This window comes from Pollachius pollachius (assembly GCF_949987615.1).
Source record: "Pollachius pollachius genome assembly, chromosome: 13".
NCBI lineage: Eukaryota > Metazoa > Chordata > Actinopteri > Gadiformes > Gadidae > Pollachius > Pollachius pollachius.
The window spans coordinates 9,090,969-9,112,316 of record NC_136946.1 but is presented as its reverse complement, the minus strand read 5'-3'; the positions used below and the strand labels follow the sequence as shown (position 1 = coordinate 9,112,316).

At 49.6% G+C, this 21,348-nt stretch overlaps 1 protein-coding gene across 1 annotated transcript in view; it reads left to right on the top strand.

Annotated features, from left to right (window-relative positions):
* The window catches only part of ptprua (protein tyrosine phosphatase receptor type Ua), a gene marked incomplete at both ends in the record, with an annotated part of 134,799 nt that overhangs the window by 95,358 nt on the left and 18,093 nt on the right, over nt 1-21,348 (top strand). Inside the window, 11 exon segments of the mRNA XM_079748920.1 lie at nt 210-223; nt 225-313; nt 1,760-1,835; nt 1,837-2,064; nt 5,347-5,383; nt 8,685-8,823; nt 10,811-10,840; nt 11,965-12,128; nt 13,865-14,052; nt 16,846-16,918; nt 17,451-17,527. Of these exon segments, the coding sequence (XP_079605046.1) occupies nt 210-223; nt 225-313; nt 1,760-1,835; nt 1,837-2,064; nt 5,347-5,383; nt 8,685-8,823; nt 10,811-10,840; nt 11,965-12,128; nt 13,865-14,052; nt 16,846-16,918; nt 17,451-17,527 (1,115 nt within the window).

The following is a 21,348-nucleotide window of genomic DNA, read 5'->3' as shown; positions in this document are numbered from 1 at the left end:
TCCCTCTCTCTCTCCCTCTTCCTCTCCCCCCTCTCCCTCTCACTCTCCCTCTCTCTCTCTCTCTCTCTCTCTCTCTCCCTCTCTCTCTCTCTCTCTCTCTCTCTCCCTCTCCCTCTCCCTCTCTCCCTCTCCCTCTCCCTCTCTCTCTCTCTCTCTCTCTCTCTCCCTCCCCCTCCCTCTCTCTCTCTCCCCCCCCCCCCCCCCCCCAGCTCCTGTGTTTGACCTATGAGAACGTCCCGTCGCCACTGAGTGAGACAGAGGGCACCATAACAGTGCTGCTGCGCCCCGCTCTGGGGAGGGGAGCCCCCGTCAGGTAACCTCCGCCTTCACACACGTGCACACACACACACACACACACGCACAGCACACACACATACACACACATGTATGTATGCCCATTGGTCAAATGTGTTGACAGCGTGTGGGAAGACATGTCCTTCCCAACTATTACATCGGGCCTGCCTACCCAGATATTTCAGACAGGGCTACATGGTAGTTTGGGACTCGCTGTGTTTTGGGATGATCGTAGGTCAGGCGTGCTAAGGGACCAGATATTTGAAACGAAAACGGGAACATTCGTAGTTTGCCGCTGCATACATCAGCAAAATAACTGATTATTATCTATTTATGAAATTCACATTATTCCTATTCTTATCAGGGTAAATGGGTATCGATGGCCTATTGTTTATGATCGGTCGTGCCTGTTTATGCTATTAAGTCCATGGACGGACCCCTGAGGGTGCATCAGTGCCTAGAAGATTCACACAAGTCGATAATTACGCTCTCTAAATTCATACTTATTAGCACAATAGAACTGTTGCCATTTGAAGCTGTCTTGATATATGCTACCCGTATCGAGATCAATGCATGCACTGTGTTATTGAGAACTATTATTAGAATCTCCACTGCCATCGATGCTTCCCCTACGGTATACCGCATCGAAAGAAGTGCTCTTTAAAACTAGAACCTCCCTCTCCTTTGTGTACTGCCTGCATATATTCAAGACCGTACCGTTAATGTTCCCTCACATAATGTTCTTTTTCTTTATTGGTAGTGGTTCTGGGGGGGGGGGGGGATGTCCCGCCCCGATGTAGATAAGCCTCGTGGCAAACCCCTGACACATTAACACCGTAGTGCGAACTCAAATGTTCATTGATGTAAATACAGTGTGTTAAAGTGTAAATGTTTTTGGCATTACCTTGATTTTTTGATACCTTGTATCTTCGAAAACAAAAAAGCAGAAATAGTTACACCTCCCTCCCTTCACCTCCCTCCCTCCCCTCCCTCCCTCCACCTCCCTTCACCTCCGTCCCTCCACCCCCATCCCTTCACCTCCCTCCCTCCCTCCTCCACCTCCCCTTCACCTCCCTCCCTTCACCTCCCTCCCTTCACCTCCCTCCCTCCCCTCCCTCCCTCCCCTCCCTCCCTTCACCTCCCTCCCTTCACCTCCGTCCCTCCACCTCCCTTCACCTCCCTCCCCCTCCCTCCCTCCACCTCCCTTCACCTCCCTCCCTTCACCTCCCTCCCTTCACCTCCCTCCTCCCCTCCCTCCCTCCACCTCCCCTCCCTCCCCTCCCTCCCTCCACCTCCTCCCACCTCCCTCCCCTCCCTCCCTCCCCTCCCTCCCCTCCCTCCCTCCACCTCCCTCCACCTCCCTCCCCTCCCTCCCTCCCCTCCCTCCCCTCCCTCCACCTCACCTCCCCTCCCTCCCCTCCCTCCCTCCCATCACCTCCCTCCCCCTCCCCCTCCCTCCCTGCAGCGCCTACCAGGTGGTGGTGGTGGAGGAGGACGGGTCGCGGCAGGCGCGGCGGCGCCGGAGGAAGAGGAAAGAGGCGGGAGCTCAGCGGCGCCACCGACTGCTTCCCCGCCGCCAACTCCCACGGCGAGGCGGCGGCGCGCGGTGCCCCCTACTACCACACGGCCGAGCTGGCCCCCAGCAGCCTGCCTGAGGCCACGCCCTTCACCGTGGGGGACAACCACACCTACAACGGCTACTGGAACAGCCCGCTGGACCCCACCAAGAACTACCTCATCTACTTCCAGGCTTCTAGCAACTTCCGTGGGGTGAGAACAGGGGGAGAATTGTTGTTGTTTTTTTGGGCTGCTTGGTAAGCGGTCTGCTCTTTGTGGATATTTCCCCCAAGATCCACACGGATTTACTTTATTTTATCCTTGGGCTTACTCAGCTTTCATTGGGGTGAAACCAAAGTTTAAATCTGCCCGATTCTTCTTATATTATTTTATTGCATTTCCTCTCAGGGCGTACCGTTTTTTAAAATTCCCCTGCATTGAAGGTTTTTCGTATTTTATTACACATTATCAACCCTGGCAGTCGTAGATGTATGCAAAGCTTGGTTAAAAAAAATAAAAGGGGTGAACAAGTCCCTATGTTCTCCTCAAATGCATCTCGCTGGAGAATATGTGATTTAATTGGAGGCAGCTGAGCTTTGCTGAAAAAGACAGGGCCGGAACCATGGCTGTTTGCATGGCCAGGGCCTGTTATCGAACCCCGGCCATATGGTAACAGCGCAGCATCGCTTCTTCACGATGTTTAATGCATGGCAGGCAGGTGCGTCCGCGTCGACCTTGTTTCACATCATGTTGCATCAGCTTTCGTTCTATTTACGTTCGCCGGAAAATAAATTGAGAGATGCCACGAAAGCGCCCCTTCATTCGGAACTACTAGATTTTTTTATATTTCCTGCTCGTCCACCAAGCGTGTAAAGCCCAAAGCACACACCCTGTCGGGAGAGACCGGAAATAATGTTTTTCAATTTTCACCTCCCAAAATAGATTTCAATCCTATCCGAAGCGAGGGAAAACATACATTTGCGCTAGATTTACAGTGGGTGCTTTGCTGCGTTGAAAACAATAGGGTTGTTGCTGTTGAGACTTTGATTCAGGATTTATTGTTTCGGTGGCGGTACAACTATGAAGCTAAGAAATCACAGCCTCTTTGTAACCACATGATCTCACACTTATTTACAAATGAACTGAATGATGGTTAAATTAGCTGAGGATTACACACTGCTATTTCAGTAGCATTACAACATTTAACAGTTCAGTTTAAAAAAAACTTAAAATATAAAGAACAAGTTGGATGGACATTTCCTTCCCAGCTTTAACCTACCATTCATGGGGTCCGTAAGACCACCATACCCACTATGCCGTCGAAGAAAACATCGATTTGATTGATGTGTTGCAACCAGGGTTCTGCCAAGTTTGTTGCTATTTGATATTCGTGTTTTCCAGTAAGGGAGCTTTTACAGCTGAGATTGTCTGTATTATTTATTGACTAAGAGAAAATATTGCACGGTGATGTATTTACTTTCCTTCTACCATATTAAGATACAATCATTGCAGAATGCCAACATGAAATTCAACGCACAGATACAACCTTTTTCAATACGGACGTTTGGAAAACACACCACAATTATCAGCTATATCTTGTGGCTTTCAATCCCCATTAGTAAAAACTATGACTTTGTGAGCAAGATATGGATATTAGATATGCCTCAGAATGATATCCAGTCTTCTCAGCAATATTCAACATGCACATAACCCACATTATCTTCATGGTGTGTCTTTTCAACGTTACAAACTAAACTATAAACTCATCCAACTTCTTCAAAAGGCGATATCGTCTTGGGATGTAGATAAAAAAAAACAGTGCAGCAGTGAAGACCGTGTCCATTCACAATCGTCTACCAAGTCTAAAGCCTGTGATTGGCTGCTTGGAATCCACTCCATCTCCCCTGATCTCTGGAGCTGGTCCTTGGACATGATCTCGGGCTGAATCAATACTTTAACAGGCCAAATGGATTGGATTCCTGCAAGAAGAGGCCATGAGTTACGACTAACCCGAGAAACACGATAAAAGAAGGGAGTACGGCGTGAAAAAGTACTAAATGACATCTCGTTACATAAAGACAAATCAACCCAAAACATTTCATGCAAAAGAGATGAGAAGCTTGGATCGAATCACAATCGGAAGAGCAGAAAACACTTTGCACCAATTAAGTTGTGCCTCTTACAGCTTTTTTTGTTCAAATGAACACAGAAATAGTGTTGTGGTGTCACGCGCTGTTAGGTCACTGTTTGAAGAGGCCGGTGCTGGAGCAGCTCCTGCAGGTTGCTGCTGTAGTCCTCGCCTGGCTGTGAGTCACGTGTGAAGCCCGCGCCAGTCCACCCGTCATGGAGCTCATGACTGGAGCTCTGGGCTGTTGTTCCTCCATCACCGGGGACCACCGCTACGCCACGCCGCAAACCCAACAACACAAAGCCAAAGCAACTGAATAATACACGTGGCGCAGCGGCGGTGAGGGGCTGTTCAACTCCCAGCCGGGCAGTTTGGGGTTCGCTCCCCCGTGTCGCTACGCCTGCCCCAAGGCTCGCTACCCCAAGTTGCTAAATAATAGAAATGTAAAGGTGTTCGGTGTTGCTTCATACATCTGCGCTATGATTTGACGCCATAGTATCGTGGTGAATCAGAGCTGGAAATACCTCGACGATTTCTGAGGATGCTTGACTAAGAGTCACAAGCATGACAACGCCAACTAAAATAGAACGTTTTGCTCTGTATCTCTGTCTTTATAGCAATGTTTTAAAATGAATGTATTACATATATCCTTCCACTGCCCTAGTTGGTCACTGGTCATCTTGATGACAGTCCACAAGAGCGCTGTGCATGAAGTAGCACCTTCTACTGGGGATTCACACACCTGAGATGGCAGAACGCGGGGGAGGGAAGCCGGAGGAGATAGGGGTCTGCCTCGAGGCAGATTTGCGACCCCCCGCCCCCCTCCCCCCCCCTTAAACGAATAATAATAATAAGCCTGCGTGGCAGCTTGACACCATTTTAGGTCAAAGAAAGACTTGAAGCCGTGCAGCTTGGATTAGCATAATCGCCCGCGGAGGCTGTGATAACATTTTGAAATAGCCTAATTTGATAACGCTCCCGTCCTCTCTTCTCGGGGTGTGTGTGTGTGTGGGGGGGGGGGGGGGCATGCTTTTAGAGTCAAGGAGTCAGTGAGCGAACACAGTACATCACTTCACAGTATGGGGTTATATCCTCCACATCATTACAGTCGCCCCTCCTCGAGATACTGAAGGGCAGGCTGACTTTTACATGCATACACGCACAAACACACACACGCACGCACACACACTCGAAAATACACCAAAGCCTTTTTTGCCAGGTCGGTTATCTCCCAAGTATGACAACTAATGACCTACTTTTCTGCTCAATGTTTACTCTGTTCTGTGAACTAACTGGCAGCTCCCTCGCCCACAAATAATTATTAACGCCCCCTCCTTTCCTACTTTCTTTTGATTTCTCACACCCAGGAGACAAGAATCAACTGCATCCGAATCGCCCGTAAAGGTAAGGAAAAGAAAACGCCCTATGAGCTACTGTATAGCTGTTTCCGTATAGCTGTTTCCATGTCCTGTATGTGTCCACTATCATCGCCCATCCCCAAATGTATCTGTATGGAAAAGGTAACCGCAAATATCGTCAGCCATCTTAGCGTTCTTCCTTCTTCCTCCCCTGCATTATACCGGCGGTGACATTTCCATCTTGGCCCTCTCTGGCCCCAAACTCCCCCCCTCCCCACCCCCACCCCTGTGCTACCCATTTCCCATGCTTTGAATTCGGCATTGTGGGAGATATATTTATATATATCTCTCTCTGGCTAGATGGAAGGTAGCATTGGTGTTTGCTTGAGCGTGTGGGAGCGAGATAGAAGCATATCAGCGGCCTGTTAAATTGGATTCTGAGGCAGCAAACTTTTTTCTCTGTCCTCTGCTTGAAGCGCGCTGAGACGATAGGTGGTGACTTCACCTCCAGATTGCTGGGGAGAGGGAGAGAGAGAGACAGAGGGAGGGAGAGAGAGGGAGGGAGGGAGGGAGGGAGAGAGGGTAGGGAGGGAGATGGAGGGATGCGAGGATAACTTTAAAGGTAGGAGCTGTGCTGCTCATCGTGTGTCATGTGAGAGGGGGGGGGGGGCACGTCCAGATGGGACATATCGACGTTCATCCTCCGTTTACCTTTGTGTCCATGGCGATAATCCCCCTCTCCCCACCGAGCTTTTTCATTCACCCTCTCTCCCCCCTCTCTCTCTCTCTCCCTCTCTGTGAGTGAGCGTTCGTCCACCCTTCACCACCTACTCGGTTTCCACACACATGCACATGCAACTTAGTGCTTTTTCAGCTCAGTTACCGCGAGCGAAGCCCCCTGCTATGTTTGTTCGCTGAGAGCATTTCAACCAATCACAGGCGCGCGTTGGAGCAGGGCGGCGTCCCCCCATGTTCCCCATGACCTCCTCATCCTCTGGCCGCCTCTCGTGCCGACGGCTCTGCGGGAACATTTCAGATTTGTTTGGGGTTGATTTTTCTTTGCCCGGTGACAAGCTGTGAATGTGTGTGTCCGGGGTGGTTGAAAGGTCACTGTGTGTGGGGGGGGGGGCTTAGTGTCGACGATGCAGCACAGCAGGTGTGCCACCGCAGAGCGACTTTGCTGACGCCAGGAGCTCCTGTCACCGCAGATCGCAAATCCGCTCTCCAACGCCCCCTCTCCAAAAAAGGAGAGGGGGGAGAAAGTCTTTCTCTGAGTGTGTGTGTGTGTGTGTGTGTGTGGAGGGGGGGGGGGGGGCGGGGGGGTTTAAGACAGAAGACAGTGACTCCCACACAGCGTATCTTCAAGGCTCAAGAGAATCCGCGGACGTCAGCGGAATCAGGCGTAGGCAGGCGTGGGGTTGTTTTTTTTCTTCATTTTTTTAAACAAACGATGCGTTCAAGACAGCCAATTTATTCCCCCTCCGTCTGCGAGACAGCTGATCGCTGTTCGGGGGCCTCCGCTGTGTACCCCGCCAATTACTTCTTCATTACATTATGCCACTCTCCGTCACCTAGGCTGTGAGAGAGCAAGATAGAGAGCGAAAGAGAGAGCGCGAGAGAGAGAGACAGACTGGCATGTCATGCTAACTGAGCTAATATGTCGTAGGAGTCCGACCTATTAGCGCCGTCTCCCCCTCCCTCCCCTATCTCCCCTAATCATCACCTGCATACTGTAATTGCCCCCCCGCGCAAGAGCGCACCCCCGCATGTCCAGAACACCAGAAAGCGAGGGGGGGATTTGAACCCGGACACCGCTAAGCTACTTAGCTTCTCGTTTTGCTCAGTAGCCTCGAGAGCACCGGCGTAGCGAGTTAGCTAGCGGAGCATAGGGCCGCTAGCCTAGCGCGGCCTAGCGGCTAACTCCCAAGGCTAACGCCGCTGTCTGGTACCCCCCCCCCCCCCCTTGATGGATCGGTGGTCTGTGTGGGGGGGTAGGGGAGTGAATATCATCAATTCGAGACACCGCAGACACTCCATAATTTATTTTCTCGTTATAATTTTGCTTCTTGAGTCCTTCTGTTGAGTGTGCCAGGTGGATATAATCACAGGGCGCGGATGATAGGCTTCTTAACCTTTTTTTCCCCGCCTTTTTTTTCTTTGAGAGTGCCACAATAACGGCTGCCAAGAATATAAAAGCCTTCAATCTCGTCTCTGAGGCGATGCCCACCTGTTTAAAACATCCAATCTAAAAAGCCCTAAACCCCCCCTCATCTCCCCCTTCCCCCTCTGCAATCTGCTTAATACATAAATTAGGATTTAGAGAGAGCTTTGGTAAACACCAGAGGGATGCAGTTTGGAAAGATAATAGCACCCTAATACAAACAGACGCCGAATATGGGTCCTTCTGGTCTGTGCTTCGGTGTTATGAGAGCTAAGAACTATGCACCACCAAATAATGTTTTAATATGTATATTTAGTACGTACACCAATTTGTTACTTTTTTGATTGCTTTTTTACAATCAATTGCATTGAATATTAGTTTACTCATATTTTCAATGTAACAGTAGAAGCATTCTTCCACATCTGCACGGTAAATGTTGGTTGTGTGGACCACAGTTTTGTGTTAGTGATTTTCCAGTTGAATTTCCTTTTATGTTTAGAATTTAATTGAATGTCATTGTATTTAGCTAATTACATGTTGCCAAGCAGTGATAATGAAATGTACCATTCCTTGCTCTGTCTTTCCCCGTCTCCATCTCTCTCTCAACCTCTCTCTCTTTCGCCCTTCTCTCCATCCCTCTTTCTCCCTCTCTATCTTTCTTTCTCTCCATCTCTCTCTACATCTCTTTCTCACTTTTCCCCTCTCCATTCTCTCTCTATCTCTCCCTCTCCATCTCTCTTTCTCCCTCTCTCATTCTCTCTGCTTCTTTCTCCCTCTCTCTCTCTCTCTCTCCCTCCCTCTACTTTTTCCCTCTCTCCCTCCTTCCCTCTACTTTCTCTCTCTCCCTCCCTCTACTCTCTCTCTCTCTCCATCTCTCTCTCTCTCTCCCTCCCTCTAATTTCTCCCCCTCTCTCTCCCTCCTTCCCTCTACTTTCTCTCTCTCTCTCTCTCTCTCCATCTCTCTCTCTCTCTCCCTCCCTCTAATTTCTCCCCCTCTCTCTCCCTCCTTCCCTCTACTTTCTCTCTCTCTCTCTCTCTCTCTCTCTCTCTCTCTCTCCATCTCTCTCTCTCTCTCTCTGGCCCTCCCTCTCCATCTCTCTCTCTCTCTCTCTCTCTCTCTCTCTCCATCTCTCTCTCTCTCTCTCCCTCTGTCCCTCCCTCTCTCACTCCCCCTCCTCCCCTCCAGCTGCCTGTAAGGACTCTAAGCGGGCCCTGGAGGTGTCCCAACACGCCGAGGACATGGGGCTGATACTGGGGGCCTGCGCCGGGGGCCTGGCCGTCCTCATTCTCCTGCTGGGGGCCGTGGTCGTGGTGGTGAAGAAGGGGTGAGCACACATCCCTCCCCCATAACCCACACCTGTTCAGACAAGGTCATTTATTTCCGTTGTTTTGTCCGATATTTTTCTCATTAGTTTTAAGTCCTGCTGTGTGGGATTGGCAGGAGCATAGCGGGGGGGTCCAGATGGAGGAGTGTTGGATAAACCTGTTTATATTCTAGTCTCACCGACGAGGAGTACAGACAGACAAAGGACTGATTGTGTATTTCCATGTAGCCGGTCGTCATTTCGGATTCGTCAGCAGATTTATCGGAATTTCATAAGCGGATGTACTCAGACGAATTTCCGCCGTTAATCATGCGGGAACACGTACTTACACACACACGCACACATGCACAAACTCACACACACACACACACACACACACACACACACACACACACACACACACACAAACACACACGGCCGGGACTCCCAGGGCCGTGGGAGCGGGGTCAAACAGAAAAACATAGACTTTTTTCTTTTCCCCGAAGTAGCTGTCACCGCTCTGACGAAGCATTGAGAAAGTATTAGGCCTCCGAGAGGCAGCGAATTTATCTCCATCGCGCGCTGGCAGCCGTGCTTTATGGAGAGGAGCGCCGGGAGATGACAGTGAATTACAACCGGAGTTAGGCAAACGCTGGCGCATTAATCCTTAGAAACCCCTCACCGTCACCGACACACTCCTCCTAGCTTTTTGCTTTTTTTTTGTGTTTCACCTAATCTATTAATTTCAAGGTCTGGGTGTCTACCAACCACACCCACCCACCCCCTCCTTCTCCCTGGCACAAACACACACACACACACACTCAAGCACACACTATCACACAGCCCAGTGCCAGCCCCTTAAAGAATTCAAGCGCACTCCGGTAGAACCGATGCGTGTGTGAGTGTCTGTATCTCTCTCTCTCCCTTGCTCTCTCTCTCTCTCTCTCCCTCTCTCTCTCTCTCTCTCTCGCTCTCACTCTCGCTCTCTCTCTCTCTCTCTCTCTCTCCTTTTCCTGGCTGCGTTCCACCTGCAAATTGCTTGTGCCTTGCGCCTGCACCTGTAGTGTATTCTTCCTCGGAGCTCGCTGGGCCAATGGCGGAGCACTCATCTGAGTGTGAAATATTTCATCAAGGGGCATGTTATTCCATTGCCCACTCAATTACATGAGGCAAGCAGCTGTGAGGTGCCAGCGGATGACTTAGTAATTGGTTAGGAAGGTTGTTTTTCCTTTTATTGTTGGGTTTTGGGGGGGGGGGGGGTGCATTCCTCTGTTACAGGTTCTTGGTTATTGCGGGTGTATTATTTGTGTGTGTGTGTGTGTGTGTGTGTGTGTGTGTGTGTGTGTGGTTGGGTTTTCCCTCCCCTCTCCTCGGCATGAATCGAGGCAGAGTGAATAGGGCGTCTGGAAGGCTTTCGGGGCAGATAAGATTCAGCGAGGGCAATCTAGCCGGCACAATGCAAGGGAGCTAGATGGATAGACGGTTGTGAGACGCCAAACAATGGCGACGCAGTTATATTTAGCAGCAAGAAATTGCCTTTTTTTTTTGTTGTTGTTGTTGTTGTTGCTATTGTTGTTGTTGTCGTGGCCACCGCTCTCGCCCGAATGATATTTCACTGAAAGGTGTAATCCCAGCTCTTTTGTGCTTCTCAGTCTGTTTGCTTTTTGGTTCAACATGTTGACACACCAGACATCTTCATTTTGTCTTTCTGTTTTGAAATACCATCTTGATAAACCATGGCCACGCTCTCATTTCTCTCTCTCTCTCTCTCTCTCTCTCTCTCTCTCTCTCTCTCTCTCTCTCTCTCTCTCTCTCTCTCTCTCTCTCTCTCTCTTCTTTCTCTCTCTCTTTGTCTCTCTCTCTATCTCAATCTATGCCTCTCTCTCTCTCTGTCTCTCTCTCTCTCTCTCTCTCTCTCTCTCTCTCTCTCTCTCTCTCTCTCTCTCTCTCTCTCTTACTCTCTCTCTCTCTCTTACTCTCTCCCTTCCTTCTTCTTCATGCTAAGCAGAAGGGACTTCTATTCTTACCCTTACTACCCGTAAGTTACTCCTTTCCTCTCCTCACTCCATTTTGCTCCTCATTCCCATGCATCCTGAGCCCAACACCTCCCTCCACCACCACCCCAACCTCCTCCTCCTCCTCCTCCTCCTCCTCCTCCTCCTCCTCCTCCCCAGCATAATCACACACACACACCTCTCAACCCCCAGCCCCCCCCAGCTCTGGGTTCCTCCCACGCTGGGTCTGTGTAGAAAATAACAATTTCTGTAGCACCTTCACCCCCTCTTCCAAGTCCACAGCCTTTTCCCTATTTCCTTTATTTATCCCACACACACACACACACACACACAAACACACACACTAACTCACACGCACGCACGCACACACCGAACCTCACCCTCCCCACACATAAACCCTCACACATCTCTGTACTTCACTTCTCTATCCCTCCGGCTCTCTCTCGCTCTCTCTCCCTCTCTCGCCCTCTCCATCTTCTTACCCCATGTTGCTCTATCAGTTAATCTCACTTTGCCCTTCTCCCGTTTCAATCTCTAAACTCCGGGTCCGCCATCCAGCCTCCGCTTCCCCCCTCCTCCGCCTCCTCTCGCTCCCTGTACCCTCTTTTGCCCCCATCTCCCCTCCACCATCACAATACCTCATCTCGTCTCCTCATATTTGTGTCTCCTTCCTCTCTGTCACCCTTTATCTCTTGATCCATCGGTTACACCATCTTACTCTCTCTCCCCCCCCTCTCTCTTTGTTCTCTCCTCCGTCTCCTTCCCCCTTATCTCGTCACTTTACATCTGTCTCCCTCTGCTTCTGCTCTTCTCTCCCCTCTCCTCCCCTCCCCTCTTATCTCCACTCTCTCCCCCCCATACACCCCTCTCTCTATTCTCTTTCACTCTCTCTCCTCCTCCCTCTCCTCCTCTCTCCTCTCCTCTCTCTCTCCCCTATACCCTCCTCTCTCTACTGTCTTTCACTCCTTCCCCTCCTCCCTCTTCTCCCCTCTTCTCTCTCCCCCCGTACACACCTGTCTATTCTCTCTTTCACTCTCTCTCCGTCTCCCCCTCCTCCTCTCCCCTCACTCTCCCCTTCTCTCTCTCGCTCTCTCCTCCTCCCTCTCTCTCTCTCCCCCTACCCCCACTCCCTCTCCACCCTCTGCAGGAGGAAGAAGGTGGCCATCAACAAGGCGGCCATGTCGTACCGGCAGGAGAAGGGGCGTAAGCTGAGCGCGTTGGACTGCAGCCTGACGGAGCAGAGCACCCTGCAGCAGGACGAGAGGACTGCCCACTCCTTCCTGGACGTGTCGGGGGTCAGCGGCGCTCGAAGTAAGGGGACCGGGGGGATGGGGGAGATGGGAGAGGCTGGAGGACGGAAGGGGAGATAGAGGGGGAGAGAGGGAGATACAGAGAGGGAGAGCGTCAGAGTCAGAGGGAGAGACTAAGACAGAGAGAGAGAAAGAGAGAGGAATGGGGGAGGGAGGGAGGGGGGGGAGAGAGATACCGAGAGGGTGAGAGTCAACGGGAGAGACTAAGACGGAAGGGAGACAGAGAGAAATGGAGAAAGAGAGAGAGAGAGAGATAGGGGAAGGAAGGGAGGGATGTTGAGATAAACAGGAAGAGGGATAAAGAATGTGAGAGACAGTCAGAGAGAAAGATAGCCAAAGAGAGAGAGAGAGATGGAGAGAGACAGGAAGAGATTAAGAGAGACATAATAGAAAACAAACGTGTTAGATTCACTATAGAAGGTTGTTGGTTATATAATCCCTTTTTCACAATGACAGGATTCAATACACCGGTTTATTTAAACCTTACTTCACTAAAGTGCAGCTGTTTAAATTGAACACATCGTCTGATGGGCCTTGAGTTGACCTACGGGTGTAAGCGATCCATAAAAGCATAATTATCTTCTTATGAAATCGGTCATTTTTCACAACAAACTGCTCTTTATCACGTCAATATGGGATGACAACCTATAGGGGTCCTTAAACCTGCCGGAAAAACATTCATTACGCTTTAGATAAATTTTTATCGCGTCCTACCTCCCAATGTCACAGACACACATCCACACACACACGCACCCACACACGCACAAACACACACACACACACACACACACACACACACACACACACACACACACACACACACACACACACACACACACACACTGTTTATTGGTCATTGGTCTAACCCACCCTGTACTGTAGACACTCCTGAGTGAAAAAATACTAAACAATTGGATGAAGGATTGGATTGGAATAACAAATTAGGCTGCACTTAAACCCACCATTAGGGTGGGCCTTTGACCGAAATTACAAAGACGGGGCGCAAACAAATCATAATAAACACGAAGACACAAACACATGCACACGCACACACACAGATAAGAATAACTATGGGAGTTAGTTAGTGAGAGTGTTTGGATTGAAACTGAGGCACTTATTCCCCACTCTTGTCTGCTTCTCGCTCCCGCTCTCTCTCTCTCTCCCCCTCCGACCCCCCGTCTCCTTGTTACTCTCAATTTAACACCTCCCGTCTGAGGAGACGTTTAACATAGCTGCACCGCTCCGCTCACACAAAGAACTGTCGGAGATCCTCTTGTCTCCTTAAATACGGTCCGATGCTTCTCGGCAATGAATTTCTTAAATCTTGTTCTGTTCTCCATTTATTTCTCCCATTTTTTGTCACATTTTCCTCCACTCTGAAAAGCTTCTCACGTTTCTAACCTTGAGCTGTACTCAAGGCGAGAGACTTGTACAGACTAGTAGACTCAAGGCACACATAAATAAAGATAGTGTCTGGAGATATTCTTGAAAATATATAATATTTGTTTGTATAACCATTCTCCCTGCCTTTTCTCTTTGTGTGTGTGTGTGCGTGTGTTTGTGTATTGATTATTCATGTGTGTGTGTGTGTGTGTTTTTGTTCATGTTTGTCCATTACCCGTGTGTGTGTGTGTGTGTGTGTGTGTGTGTGTGTGTGTGTGTGTGTGTGTGTGTGTGTTGTGTGTGTGTGTGTGTGTGTCTGTGTGTGTGTGTGTGTGTGTGTCTGTGTGTTGGCAGATGAACAACGGAGCTCCGTGAATGAGTCCAGCAGCCTGCTGGGGGGGTCGCCACGGCGACACTGTCGGAGGAAGAGCTCGCCCTATCACACGGGTCAGCTGCACCCAGCCGTCCGCGTGGCCGACCTCCTGCAGCACATCAACCAGATGAAGACCGCCGAAGGCTACGGCTTCAAACAGGAGTACGAGGTGAGCAGGGCCGAGAGACATGGAGACAGAGGGAGAGAGAGAGAGACATGGAGGGAGAGAGGGGGAGAGAGAGATAGAGACAGAGGGAGAGAGGGGGAGAGAGAGGGATAGAGAGAGAGAGAGACATGGGGGGAGAGAGAGATAGAGACAGAGGGAGAGAGGGAGAGAGAGAAACATGGAGGGGGAGAGAGAGATAGAGACAGAGGGAGAGAGGGGGAGAGAGAGAGAGGGATAGAGAGAGAGAGACATGGGGGGAGATAGAGACAGAGGGGGAGAGAGAGAGAGAGAGACATAGAGAGAGAGACATAGCGAGAGGCAGAGGTAGATAGAGGAAGAGAGAGAGAGAGGGAGAGAGACAAAGAGACAGAGGGAGAGAGAGAGAGGGAGAAAGACATAGAGAGAGGGGGAGAGAGAGATATAGAGACAGGGAGACAGAGAGAGACATAGAGAGAGAGACCTAGAGAGAGGGAGAGGTAGATAGAGGGAGAGAGAGAGAGAAGGAGAGAGGGAGGGAGATAGACAGAGGGAGAGAGAGAGAGAGACATTGAGAGAGGGAGAGAGACATAGAGACAGAGGGAGAGGGCTCGCTGCCAGGGGATATGTGGACCTTGTCGAGAGTTCAGAGTACAAAGAGTTCAAGATCCAGTGAAAATAACCCCACCAAAAATTTCATTTCGTTATTTCAATGAACTCCAAAAAACCCTGAAGGTTTTTTCACTCCTCTTCCCCAGAATGCTTTGTACAACAGTGCCTTTTTTTTCGCACACATTAACACACCAGGTATTTCTTTGTCGATGCTTGAACAACGCGGTTAGGTCTGCGTGTGTTTACCTAGTACCCAGCCTCACCTTGAAGGATGAAGGGTGGCGTCTGCATTCACTTTAAACTATTATAGTCTATTATCATCCTCCCTACACTACACCACTCTTCCTTCACTGCATTTCATTTCGCCGTCTCTTTCATTGACGAGTGTCACTCCCTCGTGCCCGGAATTGAACATAGTTTACCTTTGTTACGAGCAGCTGGACAACACCGGGTGCATCGCAAGGAAAAGGAGCGATTTCCCCACGGTTCAGCACTAGAGTGCTGAACCGTGGGGAAATAACGGCAGGACCGGTCAGTGATTCATACCGAGCCGCTCTGTCTGATACAGCAAAACATTTCCCCCATCGCTTCCTATAAGAAGGTGTAGGCCCGTACGAATCTCTATACAAATCTATTCACATTGACGTTGTTTGCCTATGTTCAAGGATACACAGATTATCTTTTTGGTATTATTTTTCAGTTTTGTTCCCACCATTCATTCTCTACGTCCTTCTGCATCCCCAGCGCTGATCCGTCGGATCAGAGCTGCGTCAGATACCACTTAGGATACAAAGTATCTAAAAAGATTTGCCGCCTCCGTGTGGCACTAAAGATTATAGAAACACAATCACACGGTACACTTTCGCCCAAAGAATCAACCAGGTTGAACCGCTGAAAGTTAATCTCAAAAAACACATTCCCCCCTGTTGGATTCCTATACGCGTGACTCTAATCTGCCGATTGGAATGCGCCCGACGCCACGCCCAGGTGGCGTGGCCACGTGTTTGGCGGGCCGACAGGATTAGGGTGAGCCCACGTTGGACAGACACATGCGGGCTCATAGTTGCAACCGCCACCCACCCCCACCCCCACCTCCACCCTCTTGTGCCCGGCCCTCCCGTTCCCCCCCAGGCCCTGCAGGAGCTGGTAACGTGGTTGGGGTTGATTTAGAAGCGACGGCGCGGCGGAGCCTCCTTGGCTTACAGGGCGCCGCTGTGGTGGATGGCCGTCATAAAGGGCAGGCAGGATGGCACTCTAACGCCCAGAGTTTGTTGTTGTTGTTGTTTTTTCACAAACGCTCGTGATACTTCTCCAGCCAGCCTCCCTGGCCGTTCCAGCGCGAGGATATAAAATAAAAAAGATCCGTGCCCCCCCCAACCCACCCTCCTCCTCCACCACCTGCCCCGCATATAACCCCCTCAAGGCCATCTGTCGGGTGGTGCCTCTGTAACATCTCACATTAATGGGACCCCCCTCCCACATACCACACCCTCACCAACCCAAACCCCAATCCTTCCTTTAGTGTTGTCGCCGCTAGCCCGCCGCTAGGTGCTGCTGGCTTCCAACCCAACATGTGCTTTCTTTGCAGTTTGCATGTTGTTCTGGTGTTCACATGGCTTCTAACCTAGGGATGGGGGCTGTGCCTGTGATGCTGTTGAAAGAGAGCATTTGATGCGCATTAAGCCCCTGCCCATGTGGTGTATAAAGGTTGAATCTGAAAAAAAAGTCGACTTACAATGATAACATCGGTGGATTTCTGTTGTGCAAAGGTCTGGTGTTAACCAGTCAAGATGCACGCGGTGGGGGGGGGGTGTGTGCTAAGCTACTCCACCTTTGGCGCCAGGATCTTATCAAACTTTATTTATAGAGCGCCTTTCAGGCAAGCGGATGCAATTTAAAGGTGACTTGTTATACCACCAGGTGTGAGTGTGATCAGCCGTTATCTAGCTCATCTATTCGTCATCCAGCTAGGTTGATGTGATATCAGAAGAGGCAGATTTTCAAAACGGCTTGTAACGGCTAATCGCACTCACACCTGGTGGTTTAATATGTCATCTTTAAATTGATTTACAGAATTATCATTATAAAAGAAGCAATTAATAAAAAAAACGATCATATAAGTACGCGTGACGTATGTCACATGTCACAAAGTAGCACTACCACGCCCCTTGCACTTTTATGAACCACCACGGCCCGTCTCTCTTTCAGAGTTTTTTCGATGGCTGGGACGTGACCAAAAAGAAGGACAAGACCAAAGGGAGACACGATAGCCTGCTCAGCCGTAAGTCCATGCAGCGTTCTCCCTGCATTCACTAGGGGTCACACGGCAATGCTTCGACATCAGCCACTGATAGCAGCTTGGATGCAGGGAACTCCGTCTGAATGAGATGTGGTCTTGTGTAATAGCTGTTTAAATTCTGTTCCCGTGCCTCCCCAACACTGATACGTTTTGTTGCTGTTTCATATTCTAAGTCGTTACCAGCAGATTAGATCTGTAATACTGTTATTATATGAATCTAATGCAAATGCTTATGCAAGCCAGTTTGTAGGACTTTTTTCTCTCTTATCAGTAAACAACCATTCTTCCGCCCTGAACGACACTAATTTACCATGCAACAGATTAGATGAGATTATATTAGACTAATTATTTTGATTAATTTAATACAATTAAATTAAAATGAATCCCTAAATTAAATTCTTCCCCTGGTTCTGTGCTCGGATACCTGAGGCTGAATTAGGGATGCAAATCCATTATTGTTATTATGCTCAGTTTCATGCATTCTCTTTCCCTTCGTGCATCTAATACATATCAGATGATCGCCATCGGGTCAGGATGCACTCGCTGCTTGCCGACCCGAGCTCAGACTACGTTAACGCCAACTACATAGATGTAAGTATCCTCATTTGAACCTCCGGCTCTTCCTCCACCTCCTCCTCCTCCTCCTCCACTGCATCTGACGGCTGTTCTAATCCCCTCCTAACATCCACCGCCTCCTCTCTCACCCCGTATTCACAGAGAGCCACAGCCACTGTCGGCGAGAGTATCCTTCTTGACGAACGCTAAATGCTCCCAAGTGTTGCTCGAGACCGTATGGACTTAAAGGTGCAGTGCAGGCCAGCTCCCTCATAGCGTCAATTTTCTCGCAGCTCGGCGAATTCTGTGTGTGTGTGAGTGTGTGTGTGTGTGAGTGTGAGTGTATGTGTGCGTGTGTGTGCGAGCTCAGTCTCAGTCGTAACGCTGTGGAGGACCGGTTAAAAGTGAAAGTGAAGAACTCTTTTAACGACCTCGTCTCCCGTTTGGCCGCGCGCACAGCCCGCGATGTTAAGCACTCGAACGCGAGGGCTCTGGGGAGAGTCAAGCGGGCCCTTTAACAACTCCTACTGCCTCCCCCTGAAAGCTTTACCGCAGAAACCCACTGACAAACAATTTGTTAGTGTGTGTTCCTTTTGTTGACGCTTCTTGTGTATCGGACAGAAAAATAAAAAACGAACCCAGGGAAAACGTGCAGATGATAGGGCTTCATTTGTTCCCTGACTCAGCCCGGGTGGGCGGAGGTACCGAGCAGATACATCAGAGTGTAAACACGATGCTAGCCTCCCTGGCCCACCTCCACCTGCCGTCACCGGAGAGTGCGCGTTTCTCAGTTGCGCAGTTTCACGTCTTTAACGTAACACGTCGAGTGCAAGACACAGCGTAGCCCGCGGTGTGCTCGCTAGACCTTTCTTTAGTGTGCTCTTTGTTGCGCGTCTCATCCGTATTCTTTTTCTTTTATGAGACGAGACCAGCTTCCACTTAGCCGTTTTATGGTCATGCAGAGACTGGGTTTTGTAGCGTCGGAGACAGGGGTAGGTTTATTAAAGCGAGAACATTTTGGAAGGGTTCAAAAGTATAGTCTTTTAATCAGTCTGTGTACACGAGATCCTTGGGATTTTTTGTATGTCTCCCTCTTCACAGGTTTAACAGCCCTCTCTTTCCTCCGCACATCATTTCACTACTCAAAATGGCTCCTCCAGTACTTCACGGCAGTAACTCACTCTTGTTTCCCTGCCTCTTTCACTTGTTTCCTTCACTCTGTCTTACCCTCTCTCTCTTTCTCTCGCTCTTTCTTCTCTCCGTTTTCCACCTCCTCCTCCTCCCCTCCCCGTTCTTGACCTTCGGCCTCTCTTAGATACGGATAAACAGGGAAGTAAGTACTTTGCTTCTCTTCTGCTGTTCTCTCTGCTCCTTTTCGTTCTTTATTTCATCAAGCGCTTCCCCTGCCTGTCCCCCAACATGGCCTCTCCCCTGTCCATGCTGTGTTGTTATCCTCTTTCATTGTCCTGTTCTTCCATTTGTGTGATGATCTGCCGCTAGCCATCGCTTTACCCTGCACAGAAATAAAATGTATTTAATGGCCCACCATGCACTCCCCTTCCCCCTACCCTCGCAACGTATAAAGAATGTTATGTCTTTTACATTTTTAGGTATATTTTTATCTGAGCAGGTAGTTTGTACGTGTATAAATATAAAGTCCTGGGCTCATTTCTCAGACACCGATTTCGATCCAGTAGAACTCCACATTTGGACTCAGAGCAAAGCTGCGTAAAGCACCTTCAGCCCATTGGCCTTTTGCACAAATAGGCGCCACATCAGGATAAATCCGGTGCAGCCTAATTGCCGTCTTTTCGTTTGTTTTGGGCAACGGTAACCGTGGAAACCTGGCTCATTGTGTCGAGTATCTCCGGGTACTTTGACAGTCGGTGAACTTCAGGCCTGATAGCAGGGCCACACAGTAGTCCCCGCATCACACTCTCTCTTAGCCCTCAGCTAGCTTGAACCGCGAGGAAGGCCAGCTTAGCGAGCGAAGAGCGGGGGGGGGGGGACGACAACGGATGTTTGATGTTGTTACAGTTTCTTCCTCTTTTCTTGTTCTTCCTTTCCTTGTTACCGTGTTAGTGTCTGTGAGGGGGTATCCCATCTCAGATCATCACCGTGTGCATCTGAGATGTCTCACATCGTAGGACAAGGGTAGACTTTCAACGGTTTTCCCCTTTCTTCCAGTGAAGATGAAAGCGGTTAAAGAGATATGCTGTTCATGCAGTATCGCGACAAACAAACCCTACTTTCTTTGATGCGCGCCGAGCAGCATGCCTTTAGTTTTGTTCTACACCCCCACCACCACCCTCCCTCCCATGCTAATCCACACTGCTTGCTGTGGTGTTGTGCTCTGGTACCTGCCTGCTGTCAAGACAGCGAGGGGGTGACGGGGTAAATAGGAGGGAGGGGAGGAGAGGATGGGCGCCGGTTTCCACGGTGACAGACAGGAAGCGACATGGGGCGGGGGGGCTCAGAGAAACAGGGGTTCTGGCGAGAATGAGGGTCACTGCTCTCTCTTTCTCTCGGTACGTTGGCCATTCATCTCCACTTCCTTCCCGTGCAATGACACTTATGGAATGTAATTTGGTCTGGCTGCCCGGCTGAATAGGACATTTGTTTTGGTCCTGTGTGTGTATCTGTGTGTTTGAGTGTGTGTTTTTGTGTGTCACGCAAGCGTTTGTTTGTCTGTATTCATGTGTACTTCATTGTAAACACGGCCACGTAGGTGTGTGTCTACGTGCGTGTGGGTGTGTGCATGCAGCTGTGTGACTCTGTGTGTGTGTGTGTGTGTGAGTGTATATGCATAGGTTTGTGTTTGTGTGAGTATGTTGGTGCGTCTGTGTGTGTCTGTGTGTTAAAGTGTATGTGCTTAGGTTTGTATATGTATTTGGAGTATGTGTGTGTGTCTCCATGATTGCATCAGGGTGTGTGTGTGTGTCAGTGTGTGTGTTTGTGTCGATGGCACCAGCTGGAATAGCTTCAGACAAGAGTGATGGAAGAGGCTACAGAGGGCTCAAGTTAAAGAGAGTTTTGCTGCATTTGCTTTTGGATGCCACGCTTGTGGCTGGCAGGGGGTTCGGACACCCAGCAGAAGCCGGCGTTTCCCAGCGGCGCTAAGCGCAGCAGCCAGCACAAAGAGATCAGTCCGCGTCAATCAGGTCAAATTACAACCGCCGTCATGGAAACGCTGGCTGTCAATCTACCTCTGATCCTGCTACGCCCCGTCTGCATGCAGAAATATGCACCGTTGGCCTTCCTGTGTCGTTTTTACTTTTTATTTTGACATCTGAGTCTCTCGCTCACTCACCCTCTCTCTCTCTCATGCACTTTCCGAACGCTGCCTGCCAGAAATCTCCCTTTTCATGCCTCTCTGGGAATAGGTGTAAAGACAAAAAGAACAAAAAGAAAGTAAAATAGTGTCGTTTTCTTATCCCATTACCGTTTAAGTGAAATACTTTGGCAAGAGTAAGTGGTGTCTCGACGAGAGGCAATCGTGAGGATATTATGAAATAATTTTAAGTCGTTTTGGAGAGAATGGCACAATTGCACTTAGTCAGTGGCCAAAGAGAATGATGTTTCTTTAGCTGGGGGCGTGCGGTGGGATGTGGGGGGGCTGGCACTCTGTCAGACACACAGTGGTAATTGCGTGGTTTGCTGCCACCCCCACGAGCTCTCCTGTGAATTAGAGATCACTTTTTGCTGAAGGAGAAGAAGACCAGAGAGAGAGTGAGAGAGAGAGAGAGAGAGAGAGAGAGAATGTGGAAGGATAATGTACGGGATGTAATATTGAAATGAAAGCTAGAGGTCCTAGAGTCCTTGTTCATAATGTGATCGGGTAATTACTAAAAACCATT